This window comes from Vidua macroura, chromosome 1 (assembly GCF_024509145.1).
Source record: "Vidua macroura isolate BioBank_ID:100142 chromosome 1, ASM2450914v1, whole genome shotgun sequence".
NCBI lineage: Eukaryota > Metazoa > Chordata > Aves > Passeriformes > Viduidae > Vidua > Vidua macroura.
In genome coordinates this window covers 21,332,301-21,359,868 of record NC_071571.1, presented here as the reverse complement: position 1 = coordinate 21,359,868, position 27,568 = coordinate 21,332,301, and the positions used below count along the sequence as shown (strand labels likewise).

Sequence of the window (27,568 nt, the reverse complement as noted above, 5' to 3'; positions counted from 1 at the left end):
GAAAGCAGAAAAAGAAGGTTCAGAAAGCAATGCAGAGAACACAGTCAGCAACTACTTTCTCCAACAATGAGAAGATTTACCAACTGTGTTATCAGGGATCAGATCAGTATAAAAAATAACTTGCCAAATTCATTATAAATTTAAAGGCAAGGAGAGATCACCTTATCATCTCACTTGGAATCAAGAAGAGAACAGAATCTGAGAAAGCATGTCTTCAACGTAGTGTATGTTGTGGAGGAGAACATGAACACACAGCAGAAAAAGAGTCTGTGTATCAGACAAGTGCCACTGTCTACTTAAAGCTGTATGAAAACAGTGCAACCTATGGCAGGAGAGTCATTTCTGTGATAGCAAATCCATTTATTGAAAAAAAAAATAAAGGAAATACAAATAAACAAACAAAACAAATACTACTAATAAAAACATTAAAGTTTACTCTTTGTCACCACTTAAGAGTTCTTACTTCTCCTAAAGTGAAAAAGACTTCTGTGTTCTATTGTTCAATATTTCAGACCTAAAATACACAAAAGAATGCTATTTCAATAGCATTTTCCATTTTTACAGAGGACATCAGAATGAGACTTATTAACTTCTATCTTGCATATTATCTGAGGGGAAGACAAGCACTTCCCTGGAAAACATCAAGAATTCCACATAAACTACACAAAAGACTAAGGATCCCTACCGCACACAGTTCAACACTATACCCATTTTAGAGAACATGCCACAGAGCTAGCACATTATGTCTTTAGTGATCATAAGACAGATCTTTTGCACAGATCCAGTTAAACTTACTAAGTTTAGGTACAGGCTGCGTATCCCAAAACTGGTATTTACGTTTGGTAGCCTCATCAATATTCTTTGCTGGGCCTTGGCATGCAGAGAGCAGCTCCATTGCTCTCTGGATGTCTTGAAGCTTCTGCATTGGAATGGCTGGATTCTGCACAAAGAGACAAACAGAACAGGAAGCTTATTGAGTACATTTACTTTGTGAATAGCTGTACAAACATGTTAATTTCTTTTACTGTTACCTACTCTTACATGTACTCTTCTCATCATGGTTAGTTTAGGTACAATGTTTGTAGACAGGAAGGTGGAAAAAAGTTAGGTTAAGCAAACAAAATAGTTGCCAGCAGTACTTGCATTTAACCAAGAAACATCAACATTTTTAACACAAATACAGCAGCATTAAGGCAGGATGCTGTATCGCAATAAACAAATGCCTCTTACATTCCCTGTTCCCCTGGTAAAACACAGTAAAATAAAATTTTAAAGAAAGGGTCAGTTTAGGTATTTAACAATAAAGACACCATTGGTACATGTGGAGTTTTTTGATAACTGTGAGTAAATATAACAGGAATAAGAATTTTTCCTGCAGAGGACAGTACAGCGGAATAATGGTAACAGACCTCTAAATCTAAAGGGATTTTTCCCTCTCTCTTTTTAAAACTGTTTGTTTTGTTTTGTTATCTTCCTGGTGGTAAGTCCTGTACTGAGGCATACCTACAGCATGCTTGTGCTCAGGTTTCCCTAGACTGCAGTGCAATAATGCATCTGAAAGAATAGTTTTAAATGTACTGGAAAATGTTAAGCAACTCTGCACAGAGATTTCAAGCCACACTGTTTGGTTTTTTGGGGTTTTTTTACTAAATAAGCAAAGGACTACTATTTCCATATTTCACTTTCTTTCTAGGATTCCTACATTGAAAAACCACCATAAAATAAATGTAATAATGAAGGTAAAGCTTAATTTGGGTGATCAGCCTCTGGTGTCCTCAATCACGAGAAGAGCAAAACTTTGTGCCTGGAGCTCAAGCAGCCTATCATTTAATATTTATAGTAAACACTTTTATTAATGAAACAAAATGCCTAATGTTTAAGTGTTGCGAATTTCACCTGTAAGTGTGCATTAAACACCTGTCAACTGAGTAACTGTGAATTAACATGTTTATACACTTTAAAACAACACCGTCCCAGCCTAAAAAACCTACTTTATTTCTATATCAGGATAATAGAGACATAAATTACTAATGCCACTAGAAAAATTCTGAAATCTCATTAGTACACCATGAAACCATACATAAATGCTGACACACTGTAATTTATTCTGTATATTTATTTAAAGTCTATAATATGTCTTCTATATTAAAAAAGCAGAAAATCTAAAAAAAACCCAAAAGTTCCTAAGAAAGATCTTACTAGCATAATAGTAAGTAAGACATTAATGTTCAGGTACTAAATAGACCATGGCTAGGGACATCAGGAGGAATCCCTTTCATTTCAAAACACTCAGAGATCAGCCTAAGAAGTTTACTTTCAATACTTTTTGTTTTCTTTCAACAGAAAGCAAGGAAAACCTACACAGAACTGCCCATGAATTATAAAAACAAAAGCCAGCTCTTTTGTTTAATTTCAGTTTAGGGTAATATCTCTTCACAGCACAAGACAGCACTGTTGTGCAATGGGGCTGAGGTACAAAATGATGGTTTTGCCTCAGTTTTGTTGATGACCTCAGGCCTTTGATGTCCCTGTGCACTGTAGCAGTCTGACAGAAACTTAGGAGACTGTTGAGCAAACTAATCATGCATAGGTCCCTGAAAACAGAAGAAAGGCATATAAGGATGCTAAGAGAGCTGCCTGATGTTAGTGCAACTAACATCTATTAAGTTTAAAATAGCAATTGGTGGAAGTTTCCTATAAATAGATAAAGGGAAATGTCACCTGTTTTCAAGAATGCAAGGGAGAGGACTCAGGTGTCCATCCATACTGTTTAATGATCTGGACTTGACAAAGAGTACTTTCTCTGCAAGTGCACAGATGATACCTAGAAGAAGAATTCCTGGAATTGTTGATACGCTGAACCACAGAGCAGCTATTCAAAGCTATTCTGACAAGCTGGAAAAAGCTTGTTAATCAAGTTTGACAAAAGCAAAGTCCTCCACCTGGGATAGAAAAAGCCCATGCAAAGGCAGAGGCCAACATGGACTGGTTAGGAAGCAGCTTGCAGAAAACAGCTTAGAGGTCCAGAGGGCAGAGGGCTGGACGTGAGCCAGCAGATTGCTGGCCAGCAAAAGACATCTGCATACTAGGCAGTACAGGTAAGACTGGCCAGGAAATCTTGCCTGGCACCCCTGAGATCACACCTTACAGTTTGGGGTTCTCCATTACAAGGAGAACATTGACAGAGTGTTGTGAGTTCTCTGGAGAGCACCAAGATAAATGGGGACTGAAGCACATCACACACAAGGAGAAGAGGATGAGAGACCTTGGTTTGCTCAGCCTTAAGAAGAGAAAGTTGAGGGAGTAGGAGAAATCTTGTTACTGCCTAATGGGAGGGCATAAAGAGAGCTGAGCCCTTTTTTTTCAGAGGAACACAGTGACAGGACAAGAAACAAAGGAGACAAGTTGCAAACCAGCAAAATCATTTAGATATAAGGAATTGCTTTTTTTTTAACCAGAAACTGTAGTCAAACACTGGAATAAGTTATTCACAAAGATCGTGAAGTCTCTGTCCTTGTAGACCAAGCAACTGATCTAGGCCTGAGCAACCTGATCTAGCTGGACCTAAGCAGTAGGTTGGTCAAAGAACCTTCAGATGTCCCTTCCCATCTATTATTCTGTGACTAGGTTATGTAGGCCACCAGTGACTGCAATAATGACTGATGAGATTGCAGATATGGCAAGCTTTCTTTGTGTCAGTGTGGACAGCCTACATCACTGGAACTTGTAATAGGGACAGATGGAAGTCTTGTAAGATGGGCAGTGAAATGTCCTCAAGGTCACTGTAAGCATACAATGCTATGTATTTACTGCTATGACTGCACTCACACCAGTGTTCGAAAGTCCACCACCACTACCATCACATATAAGGAAGGCAGAAGCCAAGGAGACTCACTGTTCTGCTTTACCCATCTCCATACTGACAGATCTGTTTACAAACTCATGTGACCTCAAAATCCTTTTTCAAAATCCTTTTCAGTGAGTTCAGGAACCCCATTGAGTTCTACCTGATGATCTTGTGTATCTTCTCTTAGAGGTAAGGTGTACAATGTTATTCTCCTCTAAAATATACTCTTTTCAACCAAGAGCAAGCAAACACTAAAAGCCTGTTTTCTGTAATAAATTTCATACAGCACAAGAATACAAAATCTAAGTATTACTCGAGAAGCAGACAGAATAATTATACTTTTCCACACTGATCCAGATCAGCAGTCTAAGATCCTTTCAAAAAATCTATAACAGAACAGTTGTCTATGACAGACCTGCAACACAGCAGAGAAGGCAGAATAACCCCCCAGGCAATGTTGATGCATTTGTGAGTAGAGAAAGTGAAAGCCATAAAAGAAGAGTAAAGTGGTTTAGCTGCCTAGAGCTTGAAAGAAAGACTTATAAAAGAATTTTTCCCTTATGCCAATAAAATAGAAAATTTTCTAAGATTGCTAATGAACTGACTAAACTTGTGTCAGTAAAATAATCATGAACAGTGCCACTCTAAGTACACAACTTGGAACAAGGATAGGCTTCCACATTTGCACATCACATCACATCAGAGAAATGGTGTGCAACACTGCAAGGTGCTGGACTAAAATTTTGCACAAAAAAAGAAAAAAAACATGAAGCAGCTTTCTTTTAATGCAATTAGAGGCAACACATGGAACAATAACCTTGGTCAGCAGAAAATCAAGGAACTCACAGGATAGCAATTAACTATGCCTTTATGTTATCATGAAAATTTATCTCATGCCAGTTGTAAGAGTGTGAAGTTACTTGTGCATCATTTGCCAACAGTCTTCTTGTATTAGCAGTTCATGACATGTTTTACAGAAAAGCAGTATCAAAACATGTGGCAAAGTACTTAAGATCTCTCTACATATTATAAAGTGTCCCCTGTGCCAAATGTGCCCATGCAAAGCAATCAGGGTAACACGGAAAAGATCTAAAGGGACAACACAAAAATCTATCACTATGCTAATGAGCCAGAACACAATCTTTTTCCCCTAAAATTAATTGGTAACCCCAATGTACTTGACAAATCTTACAGGACAAAGATTCCTGTTGGTACAATGGTGTAAAATTCTCCACAATAAAGCAAATGAAAGGAAATATAAACTACCTCAATATGCTCAACAGTCCAAAAACTTTCTTAGTTTTACAAACTTTAGTTCTTGGACTCAGATTTCTCTTGGGATAAAAGCTGTATGCTAAAAAGGCACCACATCATGTTCTGCTCATTCAGAACATGATAGACAAAGGCACACACAGACAATGCTATTTTATCAGAAAATCCACAGGCCTGTAGATTCCCTCAAGCAATTTTGCATTCTTAATTATAGTGGAGGCCTTTATAACAGCAAAATTTTACTTCAGCCTTTATCTCCATGTTTGAGATTACTGCATTTTATGTACAAATACATGCTGCTTCCTTGCCCTAAAGAGACTCTGGTTAGCACAGCAGGCCCACCTTCCCTCCTGCTGCTGCTGCTGAGAGAGCTTCATGCTGCACAAGTGACCAAAACTGCACTAAGCCAAGTTAGATGGTGGCTAAAAACTAAAGGCAATTCACCAAATACAAGATCTATTTAAAAGCATTACCATCACAGGTGGTATGCATTCTATGCAATGAGGCTGTCACTAGCTCAAGCTCTAACTGCTCAAAGAGAAAGACAAAACTCCTCCTCTGCCTTTCTCACAGTACAGCACCGTGGTGGTGACGGCAGCTCTGGACACACCAGGTTTTGGCTTGCTTCCCTCTGTTCAGGACAGGAACCATTTGCTTAATTTTCACACACTAAGGCAGAACTACCAACTCACTTTTACAACAAGTGACATGCAAATTAAAATTAAATTAGAAAGCACGCACAAATTAAACAGAACCAGGCTCTCACTTTTGAAGGTTGTTGAATTTTAATCTCCTGGGAGTCAGATGCAGAATCTGATTTGGTGCCTCCAGAATTTGGTTTCTCCTTTTTTCTCTTCTGCTTCTTTTTCTTCTTCTTCGCTCCCAAATCCCCTCCAGGACTTCTGCCAGAGATTCAAAGAATGTGCAATAAGAAAAATCAGTACCACTGAGCCTTAAATTTAAAAAAAAGTTAAATATGGAAAAGCCAGCATTTTGATATGAAAAATCCAACAGTGGATTGAATGTAAAGAAAAGGCAGCAGAAAGAAAGCAAGGAAGGGGGGAATTGACAGCATTGATATAAAACTTCCTGTAAGTGCTGTCTCATTTGTTTTATACTCTGAAACCAGCACAACCAGGCATTTTGACATACTCATGTCAAATTGTGACACTACATAGAAACCACTGCTCTTCTCCAGACTACTACCCAGCACAAAACCAAAATGACCTAATTCAACAGTTTGGAGGAACACAAGAAAGCATGGCAACTGAGGAAAGTAACCTCCTTGGAAACTCAGTAACTATTAGTGCCACAACAATTTTTCTCCTTCATGCTCAACCATAAGACACATCTCAATGTGAGAAGAATCCAGATGAAACATTCTGTTTTAATGAAATTTTGTTCCTAACTTAAGCCGCAATAGAAGTCTTGCTGAAATCCCAGTAAGAGACAATATAAAACTAACCAAATACTTGCGCTTTAAAACAATAAACACAATGGGGTCAACTTTAATTAAAAAGCCCCAGTAACAAAGTAAAAATTGCACTTGAGGATTCTGATATATTTTGACTATTGATAACATAAGTTATTCTTAAAGGAGATTTTTATTTAACAAATAATCAAGATACAGAATCAAGATTAGATCAGAATTTGCAAAGTGTGGGAGGTGTTGGCAACTCTCAGACAGAACGAAAATACAGAGGCAATGAGTCAATTAAGACTAAATTGTCTTCAAGAGGCTAATCTCTCAGCAAAACCATATGCGCATAATGGAACTGAAGACAGATATCAGAGTTTGGGGGGCTTCTATGTTTTTCACCGGAAAAGAAAAAAGTCAATGCAACAAACAATTGTTTCTTTTAATCCTGCAGGGGGAAAAGCTCCAGGTATCATACTGACAAACAAAAAGAGAGGAAACTCAGAAGAACATAACTAAAGTTATTGCGATCAACATATTTGCAAGGGACATATTATTTGCTGTAACATGCTCACTTTCAAGATTATGATGACCAGTCTTAGCATCTATGCCTTGTCTGAGCTGATACTGTCAAGAAGACATCCCCCCTCCAGTTGGGAGGCCCAAAGCCTGCAAACAATGCAACTAAGCAAAGACTGATTTTTGTGAGATCATTACTGTACTTTAGAATAGCCTGTAGTGAAAGATCAATCTTAAGAAGTCTGTAACATTCAAGGTTACACTGGGTTATGCTCGCAGAAAGAAAGCATGGTAAATGCCGCAGCCTCTAGAACAGGACCGAGTTGCTACTCAATGGACAACAGTAGAGCAGACCAAACACACTGGAGAGATAAGAGACAGTTTGAAGCATTTACTAGAAGGCTGCAGAAACAGAAGATGGACTTGTGTAAGTGATGCAGGGAGAAAATCTTTTGTTGCAGAATAAGCATACTGCCAGATCACCTACACAATCCACAGTGAATCACAATTTCATTGAATCACAGCACTTAGGTTGGAAAACATCTCTAAGATCATTGAGCCCAGCATTAACCCAAGTCCACTACTAAACTATATTCCTCAGTGCCACATCTACACATGTTTGCAATACCCTCAAGGACAGTGACTCAGCCACTTCTCCAGGGAGCCTTTACCAATACTCAACAACCCCTACGGTGAAGAGATTTTTCATCACATGCAATCTAAATCTCCCCCGATGCAAGTTGAGGCCATTTTCTCTTGTCCTGTCATTTGTTACCTGGGAGAAGAGGCCAACCCTCACCTGGCTAAAACCTCCTTTCAGGTAGTTGTAGATAGTAATAAGATCCTCCCTCAACCTCCTTTTCTCCAGGTTAAACAACCCCACTTCCCTCAGCCACTCCTCACAGGACTTATTCTTCAGCCCCTTCACCAGCTTTGCTGCCCTTCTCTGAACATGCTCCAGCTCTAGTTTTGAGGCCAGTGAAGGGCTCAAAACTGATTCAAGGTGTGGCTTCACCAGTCCAAATAAAATGGTATGGTCACTGTCCTGCTCCTGCTGGCCACACTCGGTCTAATACAAGCCAGGATGCCATTGGCTTTCTTGGCCACTTGGGCAGCAGTGTCGACTCATTTAAAATAATAAAATTCAAATTTATCTGAAGGTCTGTATACCAAACTGACATCTTGTACAGAATTTAAACGCAGAACAGACCCAAAAGACTTGCAAGTGGTTATAAATACAAAACAGTAAAACCTCACGCATGTGTACAAGACCTAGGACTTCACCACCTCTATCTGGCAAAACTGAGATAAAAATACTAGGGGAAGTGATTTCACCTTTGCTGAGATTCATTTAAGGAAGTATTTTCTTTACTTTCTGCAACTGCCCACCAACTTGTCTTTCCCTATAACACCTCACATATAGCAAACAAATGATGCCTCTGTGTCCCTGAGCTGGCTCCCAAGGATTTGTGTGCTGAACACCAGGCTATTCAGAGTTTCAGCAAACACTGCTCTTGAACAGACACCCTCAGCAGGCACTGAGCCCCGAACTGCGCCAGTGCAGCTCACTGTCTTCTTGTCTTTCAGAAGGATTCAGCATCACATACACCACAGGGGAATTTTGCTCACTAAGATTACCTGAGGGTCAATGTTTTATTTAGTTTGCTGAAATAATGAACAATTGAACTAAAAAAAAAGCTTGGCAGCTATGGAGAAAAATCAGCTTTGCCAAGCTTTACTAATGCTATCCCCAGTCGAACTGTACTTTTACCAGGACAATCAAAGTTTGTTCTTTGACCAATTCAAGATCTTTTTTCATATAGAAATGTATATTCTTCAGCTGGGAAAGAAGGAATACAGAAGTAAAGTGCTGTAAAATATATGTGGCATTTAAAACTGCACTACTAGTTCTTTAGTTTTTTTTTTAATGTTCCAAAATCCCAGTCCTTGGTTTATGACCTTTGGGTTTAAATTTTTCACACTGTTGCAAAATAAATTTTGGTATCTTTGTCTTACAGGTTATCCAGGGATCATTCCAAGCAGCTATTTATGCACAATCTCCTGATTGGCTCAGTTTATTTTTTACTATTACAATCCACACAATGTAAAAAGAGGATTTAAATAGAGTTCTACTCATCCTACTATTTAGGCACGCCTGCAACCCAGATATTTGGCAGCAGGTAGCACACAGAAACTTCTATGTACTCAGTAAACAGGTTTGTCCAACACAAGTTACAACCAGAGATACCAAGCAAATGAGGGCAGAAGCAAAACTGAAACATCTCCTGAGATTTGTGGTCCTTCTCAGGCACTACCTTGGAAAGAACTGAAAGGCTCTAAAACTGGGAGTGAGAATGGCTGGGAAGGGAGGAACTTGGTTGCTCAACTTGTAGTAATTATGCTAGACTTGACAGCACAAAGGATATGCAAAGGTAACAAGACTGAAACCAAAGGCTCCTATTAAAAGCTTTTTTTCTGACATTCTTGTATGCTGACTAATATCTGAATTCTCCTCTGTCAGGTCAGATATATGATGACACATTGAATCATATCTCACACTTAGAAGCTGGGAGGAAAAAAGTTTCCCATTTTTATGAAAGTTGACCTTTAAGCGTGAAATCTCTTTTTCCAAACTACCCTGCACCTGTAAAGTGACACAACTTCGCGCTCAGGTCCTATGTGGGAAACAGAAAAACAATACAGAGTTCAGGGTGCTGCCACGTCAAGTTGGCAGGTCAGGAATCACGACTTTTCATGCATCAGATCAACACATCTGCCCCAGTCCAGCCTGCCACACAGACCACAACAGATTATAATTAAATGTTAGACTTCTGGAAGATTTTGACTATGTCAGTCTAGTGGAGACACACTTACACCAGGAGAACTTTAATGATGGGAGGGCAAGTCTATACACTGAGGTTCAGCTGTATCTAAGTACAGGTACAGTCTAAGATATTTTTAACTGCACCCACAATGACAATTTTGTCAGTCTGATGAGTAAGAAAAAGGTGAGGCCAGCATAAAAGTGACACGTAAATCAAAATTCAGTTCAGCCAGAAGAAGGGTCAAAAGACCTTATTTTCCCCCAAAATGTCTTAACCTTGCCCCAGAAACAGGCTGTGGATAGGACTCTGAGATAGTCACTTAGGCCTACAGTTTTATGATTCTGTCTGCAAGTCACAAATGCAAGCCCATGATCCCACCCACATACCTTTCCACTTATGTACACACATCTGGTGTTTTGCATAGATGTGGGAAAAAATACTTTTGCTTCTCCCTGCATGTGGTGGTGTTTTGGTTGGATTGGGTTTTTTTAAACTGAAAAATGGGAATACTTAGTGCATTTGGGGAGAAGTGTGGCAAGGGTGGGGAAACTTACTTTGCGAGGCTCAGAGCAAATCCATGAAAAGTCGAGATGGAAAAATCCAGAGGAGCATGACAATCACCCTGTTCAGGTGGTCAAACTGTTTTGGTTCCCTTGGTTTGAGATTATCTTTCTCACTGACTAATTGTCACTATTATTTTAATTTCCTTTTTGAACACTAAATTCTGCTTTAGCAGAAAAAGCCTTTTGTAATATCAACATCTGTTTTATGTTACATGGAATGGCAATCTTAAGTTAGCAATTTCTCAATTTAAAACCAAGCATGCACTTCAGATGTTTATTTTTAAACTGCAAAGGCCTGTGTGGGGTTCTTGTCTTCACAGTACTTCTTTCTCTCTGAGTAAGTGAGGTTGCAAAGCTACATTTCTGAAGATGTTACACAGATCTTTTGATCACAAAAATCAGGTCTCGAGTATATGGGCAAGACTTCAAAACATTTTAAAGCAGTATTATTTATACTAGGGCTATCATTGGTTCATAAAGAAAATGGAAGTTTAGGTGCAAAGGGCTTTCTCATTGCTGTGAAAAACCACTGCCACTTCAAGACAGTATAGAAAGGTCTTGACCAGAAGGGTCTATGCCCTTAAAATTCCACTTACTAACAAACTGTCATTACAAAGAATCTCTCTGCATGAAGATTTCATTTGTATACATCTCAATACTTGAGAATACAAGGTTTTTAGCATGAAAAGCTAGCAGCAATACTTTAAACCCTAACCCAAAAGTATTCCTCAGATCTGCATGTTTCCTCTACCTCACCCTTCAAGTCTGTATCTGTACTCCGAGATGTAAAACTCACCTGCTAAAACCAAGCACTGCTTCCACTACCTTAAAAATATTTGCTTCTTTTTTAGAAGTACTATTCATTACAAAGTTGGCCTTTTTTAAACAAAAATCATAGGGGTATACTACTGAAACATTCAAAGCAAATAATTTGTGAGGTCTGGGGGAGTTGTTTAAAGGTCATACCTTTTTCTCATCTGTTTACTAAATGTTTTATGCCCAAGGCCTTTCTGGCAATGAGCATAAGGAGCTATTTAGAATGTGAGAGACCTTATAAGGCTGGACTTAGCAGGGTGGATCCAGGTGCAACAAATATTTTTTTTTCTACATCCACGCTAACAAAGATATTTTGTAAAGCACACTTTAGTACAACACAGAACAAATACAGCATAATGCGTCTAGCAGGAGCAAACTACAGAACAGGAAAATAGCAATGAGTCACAGAACATACATAATCTTGCCTCTAAAAAACAGGAGCAGAATCAGAGGACAAAGACATTTTCACAGTTGAGAGCTATTACACGGTTATTTTCTGCTGCACTCTTTCAGTGCTCAAGCACAAAAACTGCTGCAAATTAAAAAAAAAAAAACAAACAAAAAAGTCATATATATCTAAAAATTATGTTTTCCTGTGGGCAACATTCTAAGGACCTATTTTCAAATGTCAAGAAGCATCTTGAAAATAACTTAACTTACATGGTGATCCAATAGAGACTGACACACAATATTCTGTCTCCTTCTAAAAAAGTGCAGGTTAAAATAGAATGAGATTAAATATTGATCAGCACTAATAGAGACCACGCAGAATTTAGCAAGTCAGTTGACAAAGTCATAGTCTCATGTAGTTGGACTGGTCATAAATTGCTTAAGTATATAAACCCTAATCTAAAAGCTTGAAGCAAACTTTAAAGTTACTTCAAGAATTAATATACAATGACAGGGAGAAAACAGGAAATAATTAATTAGGCTCCTATTACTATAAGTTAATCTCAGATCAAGAGTAGATATTGCATGCTCTGCTGTGAGATTTTTCCTTTCACTTGCTGGAATTAGTTTGAGTATTTTAGCTTACAGACAAAGGGTAGCAAACAAGATTTTTCAAAGATTACAGGAAAATAAAGTAATTCAAGAGTCAATATGAGACTTCATGCAGCAGATACTAATAGTTAAGAGGCTTTTTCTACTGGAATGATCTACCACTAATTCAACTAAACTTACTAAAAAATACTCATTAAAATACATCTGGGATATTCAACAGAAGAAACAAGTTTGGGTAGACCATACAGGCTAAAGCCAGTGTCCCTTAGAGAGCAGTGAGACCCGTGTTGGAGTGGAGCAGTAAGCTGTGACTCAGAACACACCGAAGTGCAATTCTTTGTTCCCTGATTGCTCCTTACACACTGCACTCGCTGTCACAGCAGCCCAAGTACAGCCACACACAGAGCTCTGCTGCAGAGGGCAGCTACAGCCCGGGCATGCACACAGACAGACAGAGGAGGAAACTGAAGTCGGAATACAATCCAAATGAATTCTGGACAGGCATTACCTGAATCATGACCTGGCTATCGTTACCTGAATCATTACCTTTCTATCAAACAATCCCAACTAGGATGCCAGGTCAGTTCCTATGAAGAACAATAAATAACAACTCTCTGCTCCTAGGACTTTACTTTCACATATTTGAGAATCACCAACTGTGATATATTTACTGAAGCAAATGTTACAAAAGCCCCAAGATAAAAAAACACCATTTTGTCCCTTTTAATATCCCAGATTTTTATATTACTGTAATTATTTCTAACACAATTATTTTAGTGTGCATGCCATTAACTCAATGACAGAGCAGCAAGCATCAAAGTTTTCCCCCTTCCTGCCTTCTAGACAAGTCAGCCCTCCAAAGTCCCTTGGATTTCTCTTGCCACGTTTAAGATTGTTGTCAATCAAATCCTAGAAGACAACAGAGTACACCCTCAAACACCAATCACCTATAGAAAAGCTCTCAAGCAGATCAATTACAAATTCACGAGGAAGATATTTGTGTAGCACTGTATAGATTAACCTAGTTCTATTTTAGGTTACTCCAGTCACTCCTGGCTGCGACAACAAAGCGCCTTCTCTGCAATCACGTTTCTAACCCCTCAAAAAAGAAAAAAAAAAAAAAAAAAATTAAATGAAGCCGACTTTTGAAACACATTCCTCCCACTCCCCTGCCCCAAAAGGCTGCAGAGCAAGCCAGAACCTTGGCACCTCGTGCCCGGACGGAGCCACACTGCAGCCAGCCCAACACCGGTAGGGTGGCAGGGGCCGCAGCTATGCTGCCTGCCTCTCCCATCAGCTCCCCAGGCAACTGGAAACACCGCCTGATCCTCAGCGTGGGAAGATCTGAGACGCAAGATTAGTGGAGAAGGAACTACAACCAGACAACAGTGTCTGCCCCGGCTACTGCCGTGCTAAAACGCGCTCTGCTCTCCACAGCGCGTGGATCTGGAGGTAACATCTCTTGGAGGACAATGGGTGAGGAGGAGTGTCTGCGGGACAGGCTGACACAGACGATACCGGACCGGACCCCGGCCGGCAGGGAGCGGGCGGTGGGTGTGGATGTGGATGAGCGCAGACGGCCCGCGGGAGCCGCTCAGCCGGAACCACCGGGGGGACACGGAGGCATCTCCCCGCTACAGGGGACTTCCTGACGGCCAAAAATACGCAGAAACGCCCCCAAGCCCTAAAAGCGCCAACAACAAGGCAGGATTTACCCTCGCTTATACGGCACGATTTCAAGGCCGGTGTCCGGCGGGTAAGTGCCAGCCCCGCCGCCCCCTCACCTCGGGCCGGGCCGGGCCCGGGCTCTCCCTCTCCTCTTACGGGCAGAAGGGCGCGGGGCTCCGGGCCGGGCGGCGGGGCCGTTACACGCCCGCATGCTGCGGCGGGAGGCGGCCCGGGCTGGGGCCGCTCGGCCGCCCGGCGCAGGCGCCGCGGATGAGCCGGGCCGGGCCAGGCCGGGGCGCGCAGGCCGCCCGCCAGCGGGCAGGAGCGCCCACCACACCCGCCCCGCCGAGGGACCGCGCCGGGCATCAGGGGAGCCCGGCCCGGGCACCTCCAGCTCGGCCTCTGCCGCGGGGGAGGACACGGAGCTGCCTCCCCGAGCCGTGCGCGCTCCCCAAGCGCGCCCCTACCCCTTGGCGTGCTCGGTCTCCTCCTCATTGTCGCCGTCTATGCCGCAGGTGTCCTGGTCATCCAGCTCCAGGCTCTGCTGGCTGGCCGCGGACTCGCTGTCCTCCGCCATCACGGGGGAAGGAGGGAGGGAAGGGGCGGGGGAGCCTGTGAAAGAACCGGGGCGCACGGGCAGACGCGGTCCGGAGCAGCTCCCTCTAGCTGCGGTCCTTCCCCGCGCCAAAGCCGGGAACGAGGAGGCGGCGGCCGCCGGGGCTGCCCGGCCGCTCCCGCCACCCCGCGGGGCCCGGGGCGGGGCTGTGCGGGGAGCTCTCCGCGCCCTGTCCCGCCCGGCCCGGCCCGGTACACTCGGGCGGTGCCGCTCCCGGGCCCGGCCCCGCACTGGCCCCTCATGCCGACATTCACGCTGCTTCGCCGGGCCTCTACGGCCTCGGGATCCCCTCCGTGGGCGCTGCCCCACAGCCGCGGGAGACCCGAGCGCAGCCCCGGCGTGTCCGTCCCGCGGAGCCCCTTGGGCTGGGCCTGCGGCCGCCTGGCCTCGGCAACATCGACGCGCGTTCTGCCGGCTTCCCGTGTTTCCGTCTCACACCATAAACACTCGGACACCCAAGTTATTTTCATGGGTCTCCTTAGAGCTTCAGTAGTGACTCTTGGTGTGCTGCTAGGTGTAGACAAAATACCCAGTTGCTTATGGCAACAAATTGGAAGAAAGGAAGAGAGAAAGGCAAATAAATTACTTCAGATCTAGTTCTGCCTTGCTGCTCCCACTAATGTCAGCCACCAAAAAACAGAGAGCAGTGTCTAGGGGACCCATCACACCACCATAAATCTCAGCTTTCTGGATCTTTCCCCATTCTACCTTCCAGGTTCTGTCTCTCCTCAGTTTTCTGTAACAGAGGCAGTCCAGGTTCTGCCATGGCTACACAAAATTAACCTGTGTCTACGATTCAGAGATGCTTTGAGCCACCTCAGATGCATGTATGTACAAATGCACTTTGCCATCACTGTGTTTAACTTTTTCCTAGCTAACTCCCAGAAGAAGCTCCAGGACTCAATATGAAGCTCTATGAACAAAATTTTCAGCTGGTGCCACCAGGGCAATCCCTGCACTGTGGCAGGTGGGCACTCAAAGCACTTCCTGTTTTCCCAAAGCCTTTTGTATTTCTACAAGCTCCATGCTAGAAAACTTGGAATTGAATGGTAATGATTTATACCCAGGAAAACAAATAAAGAGCAACTTGTGTTAAGTATTTGAACTGTCAGGATTTCCAGGGTCATATCAAGCTTTCTGAATGAGATCCAGAATTTCTGAGTGCTTGGGTTGGCAGTGCTGCCAAACACCACATTAAAACATAAGATTAGGGTGCATTAGTTGTAATTTTTCCTTACCTTTGGACCCATGAAAGCAATTTTATGTGAGGAAGCTATTACTTCTGCCCTATTTGATTTACGTTTGATCTGGATTACTTTTTTCCATTTTTGATTTGAGGTGGCATCATACTTTGCTCTGTCATGTATTGCATGTGACATGTCAAGTAAAAGATCTTGCTGGCCAAACAGAAGAAAGCTAAATGTCCTTCCAGCTGTCAAACTCTGATCCTCTGTGTACTGAACGCTAGCCTGGGTCCTCCCTTCATCCTACTGCACTTGGTCCTTTACAACTTGTGAGTTGTCACAAGAACTTGTGATTCAAATGCATGAAATGGAATCTGTAATTTACATTTCTCCAAGTATGACCTCCCAGTGTCAAGCCCATCACTGTAGTTTAGAAGGAAAATGTTTCTATCATGTCACTCCACTTTGAAATGACCTTTAGGAGTAAACCTTCATTCAGTTGTAATGCATAGGAGAGAAAGGAAATCTCAAAACAAAGGCACAATACCCAACAGTTTTCAATAACAAAAAGCAATTGTAAAGTTGTCCTGTAGCCTGGAGAGAAGCTAATCCAGTGATTATGAATTATTTTTCCCCCCCATAATAATGTGTAAGAGGAAGTCAAGAAGAGTATGTCAATGACTAAACAGCTGTATTGAATCACTGTGTTGGAGAAGCTGTAGATTTCACTGTCTTCTTTCCTTTACCACAATTTTCCTCACTTCATTGAGACAAATGGAGTAGAAGAGACCTGGATCCTGACTCTTCTTGCGTTTCATATTGTCAGTTAAAGAGGCAATATGAATTTCTCCCAGCAAGCTACCCTGTTAGGCTTTCTCCCTGGAAGGGGGACTATAGCTGCAGAATGGCTGCTATTCTGTACATTGTAGCATGTATCCTGAGATTATTATCCAGGTTCAACTACTGCAAGGTCAAATGACAGCAATGGATTGTGCTTTGCATTTCATGAAAATGTAACTTTTGCTTATACCACAAGTAGAGAAGTTCACCAAAAGTGAGAGTTAAGCACCTGTCCCGCACTGTGGATTTCTGAGGCAGCTTTGCATTTCTGAAATTACAAGACATATTCCCAGAGCACTTAAATTCACTCTGCAGACAGTGCTCAGCAGTTACACTCCTTGATAGATGCTAGCTATCACATGTGTAGTTGTCTTCTGAAAATAGAGCAGCATGGTGATAAAATCTTTGAATTTCAGGACCCCAGATGCTCAGCCACAGAGTTATTGGAGTATGAAACATTAGGACAGCAAGCAGCAAACATGGCACCTGCAGTACCCGAAAACACTCCCTGTAGGCATCTGTACTTCCAACATCTCTGTTGTTGCATGTGAGTGTATCCAGGAAACTCCCAAAATGCTGCACACCAGTACGGTAGACATAACCCACAGACTCACACCAGTCTAAGCAGACCATCAAAAAACATCAGAAATGTTTCAACTTAACCAGGTAAAGAGCTTGTGTTTGTAAAGGTGCAAACTTACTGGTTTTAATTGATAAAAAAGACCTCTTCCTATATGTACATGGAAGATAAAAGCAAAAGCCTTTTATGAAGGTTGAAAAGAAGAAAGCACAGTCATTTTGCAAAAAAGCTAAAAAATTATTAACAAAAGAAAATAGACTTCCTTTGCAGGAGATACCCTTCACTTAATACTAAATGGCATATCATGAAATCAATTAAAATATTTGCGGCATATCATGAAGTATTTACCAGTTGTGTATTTTCATGGGTCTCCTTAGAGCTTCAGTAGTGATTCTTGGTGTGCTGCTAGATGTAGACAAAATACCCAGTTGCTTATGGCAACAAATTGGAAGAAAGGAAGAGAGAAAGGCAAATAAATTACTTCAGATCTAGTTCTGCCTTGCTGCTCCCACTAATGTCAGCCACCAAAAAACAGAGAGCAGTGTCTAGGGGACCCATCACACCACCATAAATCTCAGCTTTCTGGATCTTTCCCCATTCTACCTTCCAGGTTCTGTCTCTCCTCAGTTTTCTGTAACAGAGGCAGTCCAGGTTCTGCCATGGCTACACAAAATTAACCTGTGTCTACGATTCAGAGATGCTTTGAGCCACCTCAGATGCATGTATGAGCATAGGTCCAGATGCACAAATGCACTTTGCCATCACTGTGTTTAACTTTTTCCTAGCTAACTCCCAGAAGAAGCTCCAGGACTCAATATGAATCCCTACAAGCACTCAAGTACTTTGGGTATCTTGATGGCCAACATGAGTTCATGAGAACCCCAGGTTACTGAGGGAGGAGCCATCTTCACTTGGCCATAAGAAATACTGGGGATTGGGAAGCCTAAATTCCCAGTACAGGGACTGGATGAACCATCAGGTGAGACTGTGCAGTACGTGGGCAGGGTTGCCCTTCTCCTTGCTCTTCTGCAACTGAATAAAGCCAGCCAGGCACAGATATTGTTTCCCTCCAGCAGCAAGGCATAACCCAGACTTGTTTACCTGCCTAGCAACACATTAATTACATCCCAGTGAGCTGGTGATATATAATCCAGCATTCAGGCTATCGGCATCATCTGATTAGTCTATGTGTTTTGATTATTAAACACTGCAGAAGAAAAGTATGTAAAATTTTCATGAGGCATATGACTGCTCCTACCTTTACACACCACATTGAAATATTCATGGCATTTATAATTTTAAATGGATTTGGATTGCAAATAACAACTTAGTGTAAACATTTTTAATCTTGTAAATCGGAAGCAAAGTGGGTCCAATTTGAAAATTAGCTAGTATTTCAGTGTTTCCCCTATTTTTCTAATTAACATTTAAAAAGTTAATGAGCAAACAAATATATTTAGTTTATTCAAGTGGCTACTACTGTCACATTGGGTTTTTTCTAATTGGCTGCTCTTTATGGTGAAAACTTAAATACTGTCTTCCTCAATTCTGAATGAGAGGCAAGTGTAAAAGAGTAAGATTGAAAATAAACAAAAAAATGCACCAAAACACTTTGCACAGTTGTTACAGTTAACAACAGCAGAAGTAGAAATGGTTAGGGAAGAAAATGAGCTTGTGATCTCACATGTTGCACACCTGTATCCATGTGAGATCACACCTCTGATCTTTATGGTTTGTCTCACTCACTCTACCTCTTTTTAGCCCCCCCCCCCCCCCCCCTCCCGCATACCATGCTTGGGGAGCTGCAGACTTGCCTATTCTCACAGCCCGCTTGCTGATGGCCTGTATTGGCTGCAGGGTCAAGCTGGGGGCAGGCGTTCTCAAAGCATCCCATTCTTTCTGCTGCACTCTCCTTCAGCTTTTTAAAATTCCATTTTCAAATGCAGCTCATACCTTATCTCTTCTATTTTACAGCTTACCTTTGCACAGAACCATCTGTTTCTCCATGCTGGTGTCTGCATTGGCAAGGGCTGTGGACTGTACAGCACTGAACAGGGTTAGGCATTTACATGCATAGTGAAAACATATCAGAGCATTAAAAAATGTGTATGATAAATACAAATCTTTGTGCTTGAAGGTATGAGTGATAAGGATAGAAAGACTATTATTGCTAGTAGAGATTTCAGTTCTCCAAACCATGTTTTTGATGATTGTTAGAAGCAAGATACAAGACTTACATCAAACACAGTTTCAAACTGGTTCCAGCACTGCTCAGTTCCTCAGATCCTGGGGTCTCTAGCCCCAAAAAGTAAAAGAAAACCTTAATAACAGGAGCCAACAATTAAATAATTATTACAAATATATAAATATTTTGCCTTTTTATGTCTATTTTTATTCTGGGACCCTTCTCAAACTATGTATGTGAATGAGAATTAGTGGTGACAGATTTTTTGATAAAGACAGTGTTGACACAGGTACTGCAGGAGCTCTGACTGATACTGAGCAATTACTTCTGCCCATCCAATCTCCAAATCAGTCCAATTTACTCCCATCAGCTCTGCAATCAGCTCTGCTCCCAACAGCCTTTTACACTTCCTTCTATCAATGTGCCTGCTGTTTCCTTCTCTTTGCAGGGAGGCTGCAGGTACAGCCAAGATGCTTTATTTCTCTCATTCTGAATGGAGCAATAGATACATTAATTATTCTTTATCTCTTGACCATTTCAGTAGTTTTTCCAAAATGAAAGTTTTTAGAGTTTTCTTTTTGTTTGTTTCAGATAGTTCTTTACCCACAAACAAAAAAGAATTCTTTCCTGTGACAGATGTGACTTCTGGGTGGTAAAAAACAGATTAACAGCATGGTACAGGATGCACACCTATTCCATGGAGAATTACATTGAATTAAGAAGTGTCTCATAGACATAGTGTTTTCCCTATGAAGACCATAGAAAATCAGACTCTATTATATAAACTCTTCAATCTCTATGCAGAGGTTTTTTTTTTGGTTTTTTTTTTTTAGGTAAGATTTTACCCTTCAGAATTTTACAACTTTGATCAAAAGAAAAGACTGTCAAGTGTGCAACAACTGCAGAGTAACTTACTTAAAATATAGATATTAGACAAGCTTTAATTACAAAATTAATATATCAAGGCTAGGCTAGAAGGCAAGTGTGAATAAATCTCTTGGAAGTTGGAGGTACAGCAGAAACTCAGCATCAAGCATGGTTTTGACCCTGCAATGTCAGACCACAAGGACAATTAAGTTATTTAATACAAGCCTTTATGGTGATCTCATGCCGGTTCTTCCAGTCAGTCTGGGCGAGCAACCCTCACTTCGCCATTGCTTGATGTTGAAATGCTGAAACTAGTATTTAAGCCAGCTTTTATATTAAGTGCACTTATATACATACATACATGTGAATGTGTATCCATGCACGTGTGCCCGCACAGACACTTATCTAAGCATACTTTCAAGGATTTCAAGTAATGAATGACCAATCCAGCTGTCAAGACAAATACACTTCTCACTGGGGGAACCTGGCTATAATGCTTTGCTTTTCTCATTTTTATTTGTTATTTATTGCAGGATTGCTAGGTGTTAAATACAAGTTAGAGCAAATAACATAGATACAAAGAAACTAACACCTCACCAACACCTAAAAGTAGCTTCACTGAAAAGTCTAATCTTAGGGTGTCACATTTTATGTCCCACTGATGTGTGGCCTCACAGCATGGCACAAAACTGAAAGCAGAATCAGGGAGCTGGGTTTATAGAAGGGGCATTCCTTGAAGAGAGGGGAGACAGAAGCCAAGGCCCATAGCTTCTCTCATCTCCAAGCTTTTTAAACTTCCTACAACCACTAAATCAACAAAACCCCTTAAAAAACAGTGCTTGTAACAGGACCCACTTTAACTAAGTTCTTTCTGTTTTGATGCCCAACCTCTCTTGCTGCAGGACCAGCCATTCCTTTGAAAGTGGGATTTCTCATCTCACAGCATTACTTTAAGAACCATTTCATCCCTTTATAATATAAAACTGTCAGGAGCATTCCTCTGTTTGGTTTATTGAGGAGTCTGTCTTTCTAGTCATGTGAACACAAAGTCCTTCTTTACAGAATTACAAAAATAACATGTAAACAAGTATTTCATTTGTACCTCCTGTTGTCATCACATTTTCCTTCCCCGTGCCTCTTAAGTTTCTTTACAGAATAGCTATTTAATGATCAAACAAACTAACTGGCATTGTTCATTCCTAGAAGAAAAGCACATCAATAAAACAACAAATGCTTCAATTAAGTGGTAATAGACCAGGTGCCACAGTTTGGAAAGTAATTACCTGTGGATACCAGAAGATTACATCTGAAAAGAACTAGATACCTTTTCTGTTATTACTGACAAAAAGAAGACAGTACCTGGTCTCAATTTAACTGTTGGAATTACATGAGTAAATGTAATAAAAAATACTCCTCTATTCTGAAAATTGCACTTGATGCCTGCCTGTTTGTTCACCTGAAGCTCAAATTACAATTGTTTTACAGCACGGAAATGAAAATAGCACATATGATGAAAATACAGTGCATGTATGTAACTATCATGGCGTATGATATAGCATAATATGATATATATTATAAATCGTGTGTGTGTGTGTATATATATACACACACACATAATAATAGTAAGGTTAGCATTATGATGCATTAGTGTTGAACCTGACAGTTTTTCTGTCAGTTAACAGAGGAACAGGAAAAGAATAATTGAGTTGCTCCTATTTTCCTCAACTTTGGAAACAGTAGTTAAATTTGTCTTTATTTTATTTTATTCTAAACCCAAGGTGCTATTCACAAGGCAGAATACAGAGCCATCAGTGATAATGCATTTTGATTTGAATGGAGATGTCATAAGCTGAATGCTCCCCCAGCAAAGAGGCTGGGCAAGGTCTCTCTCTGCACTTGGACTGACAGCAGGCCCAGGAAACAACTGATGATCCTGTGCCAGCTGCCTACTGGTGTTACTGAAGTTGATAACTGTGCTTTTATTGAAATGATAAACTGCTTCACCCACAGCACATCTGGAGGAGCAGTTCACCACCAGGTGGCAGATACCACAACTTGAATTTCAAATGCTAGAGAGACCAAACTGCAGCACTGATTCAGAAAAACCCTATCTGTTGCACATGTATTTTAGAAAAGTAAACAGACACTCACTCTTCTTCTTTGACCAAGTCCAAGGATGTACTGCATGGACCCTACCATACTCTAAGTTACAGACTATTTATAGTTGATTACTGTGTTATAATAAATTTTAATTCCCAGATGAATTCTTGTTAAGAAAAAAAAAGCCTTTTTGGTTCACTGTGTTTTATAAGTGTTAGTAGTTACTTCACTGTGTAAGTGCAATATACATGCAAAAAAATTTCTTTGTATTTTACTGATGTATCTGCCTCAGTAAGTTTTTGAAAATTAAAACATGCAACTTACTACTTATAAGGCATAACATACTCTAATCTTAAATCTTAAACTGTTACCTCAACTGCATTAACTCTATTCCAGCTTCATTTAGCATGTGGCCCAGGTGTGGATATAGAGAAATACATTTCATAAACTATGTATTTTGCAAAATTAAACTATCACACCAATTAAAAAATACTATTTTAAAGAAGATTTGAAACATACTCACATTGTGTTTGTTCAAGTATATTTGCTGTATTAGGACCACAAATCATCAAATAAACATAAAACCAACACAATTAAAGAAACAAACCACTGCAATTTAATAGCAACAATCTCACTTTACAAGATAGCAATGATGGAAACTTTGCAAAGGAATGTGAAAAAAATAATGTAATTAAAAAAGACAGATTTAAGACAACAGAAAACTGGAAATTAAATAGCACAATAATTCTAGTATGCGGAAATTTTATTCAGAATGTTTACTTATGCAGCATTCTGATTAAGTGACACTGTATTACCAGCACTTACTGACATCTGATAAATACTATGCCCTTAAAGTCGTATTTTTCTGTTCAGACCTTGCACAAACTGACAATAAGTAACCCAGAGCCCAAAACCAATTCACAGGTGGTCAGTACAAAATTCCTAAACAGAACAGGAAAGGACCTGCCACATACACAATGAGTAAAATATAATTTAGTGCTAATATGGTGATTTCAATATTCAATGCACTCCACAATATTTCAGATTGCTTTTACAACATATACCACTTTCAAACATGAATCAAAGCAAAAGATGATCTGGCTTTGTGGATGGAAAGGAGCATTGACCTGGGAACTAGGACACTGGGATTCAACTCCTGTCTAGAGATCAGGTTCCCAGGTAAGACATACAGTAATATGGAAATTACAAGACTCACTTTCTATGAAAACCTTGAAATTTACTGAAAATAAAGTAATGAATGTGAGTTGGGGCTTATTATTACAAATTAAATAGGAACTATATAGCACTTAAATCACTTTGGAGATTATGTATTAACTTTAGTAAGCATGACTGCTGCTAATCTGCATAAAAATAATTGAATGAAACATGATGAACTGAATGTATACAAAGGATTCCACAAGAGCAGAAGTCACATACTTCCTCTTCTTTGAACCCAATTCATGAAAAATTGAGAAGAGTGCAGTTAAGTGTGAGTACCCACAGAAATCTCAGAAAGAAAACTGGCCCACAGGAAGTGTGACTCCACAGGGAATTTTGGTGATACCAGGATTTCATTTCCAATGTCTTCAGTGATACTTAAGCAAATCATTATGTATTTATCAAGATACAGAGGATGCTTTTCTGAAAAGGGGTCTAAATTTCAGTATTGACTTAAGCTCATGAGAAATGCAAAAGAAAGTAAGTCACATGAGCATAAATATGCACAGGAAAAATGAAATAAAAGTATTTTTCTTTTAAAATACCATAAAATAATGTGATAATCACTAACAGAGTAAAAAAAATCCACAAAGATACTTTTTGAAGTTTATTTTCAATTATAATTTTTGGATAACCCAGCAGCTCTGTATGGAAAAAGCACAGAAGAGTAATTCTGGCACTTTTGGATAGTACATTTGTTTTTTCCCCAAATTTTACTAGACACATTCAGTCCACTTGCTCAGTCGATAGTCCATTTTATATGAGCATGATTAGCTCATGGGATTCCAGAGGAAACTAACAATATATACAGTCAATTGAACTATCTTCTTGGCTACTCTGGGCCCTTTAAAATGTCTTCTAAGTCTATCCTGGCTAAACAGAATCCACAATATACATGATAGCTATAGAATACACGGTATTGAAATGAGAAATGCTTAGCACAAAATGGGACTCTTGGCATGCAGCTTAAAATAAAAGGTAGAAGTTCAGAAGTTTATAAAATCTCAAATGGGGTCAATTAAAAGGACTTAGCAAAAGAAGGGACTGTTCATTGTTACTGTAAAAAAGGCACTTTGAGAAAATGGTACCAGAATTGGAGGAATCTTAGTCGACACAAAGTTCAGTTTGGTTTCATAAAAAGGCTTCAATGCTAAGGGATGCTACTCAAGTTTCCTGCAGTTGTACATTAAAATAAATTGCTGAGTAGTTTATAATAAAGGACATAATATGTTTACAACCAACTTGTAAAATTAAGAAAAGCATAGTATAAGCAAAATATTACTAAAAGCAGCAATGCATAGCCTTTCATTGAGATAATGCACAATTTTGGACACCATGTGTCAAACTCCTGTTTTTAAGATACTTTCAGTAGCATTATCAACATAAAATTGGCCTACAAAACAAAAGCTTTACCAGCTCCCGTTCATAAGGAGATTGAGGTCATAAAGCAACCAAAACAATTTGTCAGTATTTTCAACATCCTGGATGACCAATATCAAGTATATGGAATAACAATCACACTCTTTGTTCAGCTATCTCACTGGAGGCAGCTGTTAAATCAGAGGAATGATTTTAATTCTTTTCTAACATTTACACAGTAATGCATTTAAGTTCTTTCAAATGTTGCTCACCACAGTTTGTTTTTCTCTTTTCTCTCCACAATATAAAAAAAAAAAAAAAAGAAAAAAAGAAAAAAAGAAAAAAATATCAAGCACTTCCACAGAAAGGATATTTGGCAATTTTATACTCCACTGAAGGGTGGATTTTCACAATAGCTCATTTTAGATTGAAAGTCATTAGTGGTCTTTCCTCTCGTTTCTGCCAAGGACTCTTCTTATCTTCACCTTGGTCATCTTCCTCATCCTCCTCATCTTCATCATCATCATCTTGAATGGATGTTCCATGTTCAGGACTAGTTAATGGCTCTGGTTTGATATCCACAGTTCTGGTTTCCTCCTGCAGGCTGGGCAGCTGCACACCACTTCTCTTACTGGTGCCTTCTAGGAGGCATCGGAGAGCATTGTCCTCAGGGCTACAAACTGCTGTTCCACACTCGCTGCCACTTTGGTCCATATCATCCAAGTACACAAGCTGTGTGTAAGCTGTGCTATCTGAAACCTTCCGCTCTCTCTGCTGGTGCTCCTGCACTGGGACGTGACTCTGTGGCGCAGACAGATGATCTCCTCTTCCCTTTCGGGCAGATTTTGGTTCATTCATGTCAACACCAGAGTCCAAACTGGCATCGTTACTCCCGTTCCTACCAGCTCTTTGGAGATCAATGTATGAATGTCTGACGTGAGCATTTGAACGCCCATCTAGAGAAACAAACCATGCTCGAGGATGAGGCAATGGCTTTCCACCTCCTAATTCCATCAAAGCCTTTTCTGTAAGAAGCTGCACTTCGCTATTCATCTGAGCCAGGGATGCATCGTTAAGAGAGGCAGGAATGGAAATAGATTCAGACATGGAAGCATTTTGCTGACTCCACTCAGCTGCACCTGCATCTTGCAAATGTTGCTGAGATATTGCTTGGGATGCCAACTGCTGGGGCTGCAGCTGCTGGGCAGGGTGTGGGAAAAGCCGTGCGTGAGTGTTAGGAAGCTCAGCCTGAAGTCTTTCTATATCAATCTGCTGGTCAGCTGGGACAACCAGGGGCTGGCTAACAAAAGGGTGTTCTCCGGGCAGCTTCATGTAATGACCTGGGATGACCAGTGCAGGCAAAACCTTTCTGTAAACACTGTCATTGACTTGGTCAACAGAATTGCAGCAGATTAACTGACCTGGTCGAGGGAAAGACGTAGGTCTTTCAAGGTGATCAACTGAACGAGACATCATACAATCAGTAGGTCTGCAGTCCAGCAGCTCTTTTTCAGGGGCTGAAGGTGTGGGGTATATTTGTTCCTGAATATTGTACTTACTTCCAGTAGCAATATGGTTCATAGATACTTGAATTTCTCTCTCTTGCTTTTCAAATAAAGGCTGAGACAGCATAGTATTGTAACTTCTCCTATACTCATCTTTGATAGGGGACTCATAGCCTTCAGCTGTTTCTGTAGATTTTCTTGTCTTTAGAGGAAAACTATCTGCTGACTTGTGGTAGTCTTTCCTTAGAGACCCACTGGGAGTCAGGTCATCCAAGGAAATTCTGCTCTTGTCTTTCTCCTTGTCAGAAAGCAGCTCCTCTCGGGAGCTAAACTCCTGGGAAGTACTGAAGGAGTGTTTGAGCATAGGTGTATGCATATCTGCTTCTCCAGTAGGTGATACCATCTCCATGTGGACAGCACTGATTAATTCCTTTGCCCCTGAGTTTTCAGCGTGTCCATTGCTAGCAACGGACAATCCACCTGGAAATTCTGACTCACGACGTGAAAATATTAAATTGATATGGGACATTGAGGTTGCTTGATCCTTCTTAGAAGTGTCCAGTGCTGTCGAAAGTTGTAGTTTCTTATGATGTTGACGTGGTCTTAGACATTTTCTTCTATAAAAGGCAGTAACAAAAGAAGTTATACATTTATGAATGCTGTACACAGAAACAAGAGAAGCCAGTGTGTTTTAACAGAAGATTTTTAAGCAGTGATTAGTATTAGGGGAATTGAACTTTTATTACATAATCTAAAAATTAAATGCTTATCCCAGCAGCGAAGATAAAATTAAAGAATAACTAATGTCATTTGGGAAATATCTCAAGTACCAATTACAAACTGGAGTAAATGTCTAGAGAAGGCAAGTATAAAATCACTCATTAGCAGGCATTTGCTGATAATTTAACATTCATTTTAATACAACACCAATAGATCATTTGCAAATGCCTAACAGGTACAGAGATCTTGAACCTATGCCCATGTTTGATAGGAAATTACATGGAGAACACAGGTACAGGTGTGTGTGATTCACTCGACTACCATCCTCCCAAAGGCAGGAATTTATATGCTGCATGTAACCAGGAACACCGGAAATTTGATCTCACTGTTTCTTGCCTTGCCTCTTTCTCACTTGTTGCTTGCCTTTCCCCCCCCCCCAAAGGAAAAATGTTTCAATACATAAGT

At 40.5% G+C, this 27,568-nt stretch overlaps 2 protein-coding genes across 5 annotated transcripts in view; both read right to left on the bottom strand.

The window, feature by feature from the left end:
* NMT2 (N-myristoyltransferase 2) overlaps positions 1 to 14,645 on the bottom strand; it is a 34,734-nt gene extending 20,089 nt beyond the window's left edge. The window contains exons 1-3 of one of the 4 annotated variants that reach the window (XM_053991202.1): positions 14,397 to 14,645; positions 5,886 to 6,021; positions 796 to 940 (exon numbers count right to left, since the gene is read on the bottom strand). In XM_053991202.1, the coding sequence (XP_053847177.1) occupies positions 796 to 940; positions 5,886 to 6,021; positions 14,397 to 14,506 (391 nt within the window). In that variant the 5' untranslated portion in view covers positions 14,507 to 14,645. Of the gene's footprint in view, positions 1 to 795; positions 941 to 5,860; positions 6,022 to 13,976; positions 14,048 to 14,396 lie in introns of those variants that run through there. The other 3 variants (XM_053991223.1, XM_053991208.1, XM_053991216.1) reach the window with 3 other exon arrangements.
* Positions 14,646 to 22,894: 8,249 nt separating this feature from the next.
* The window catches only part of FAM171A1 (family with sequence similarity 171 member A1), an 87,427-nt gene continuing 82,753 nt past the window's right edge, over positions 22,895 to 27,568 (bottom strand). The window contains exon 8 of the mRNA XM_053991149.1: positions 22,895 to 27,000. Coding sequence (XP_053847124.1) covers positions 25,296 to 27,000 — 1,705 coding nt within the window. The 3' untranslated portion in view covers positions 22,895 to 25,295. The remainder of the gene's footprint in view (positions 27,001 to 27,568) is intronic.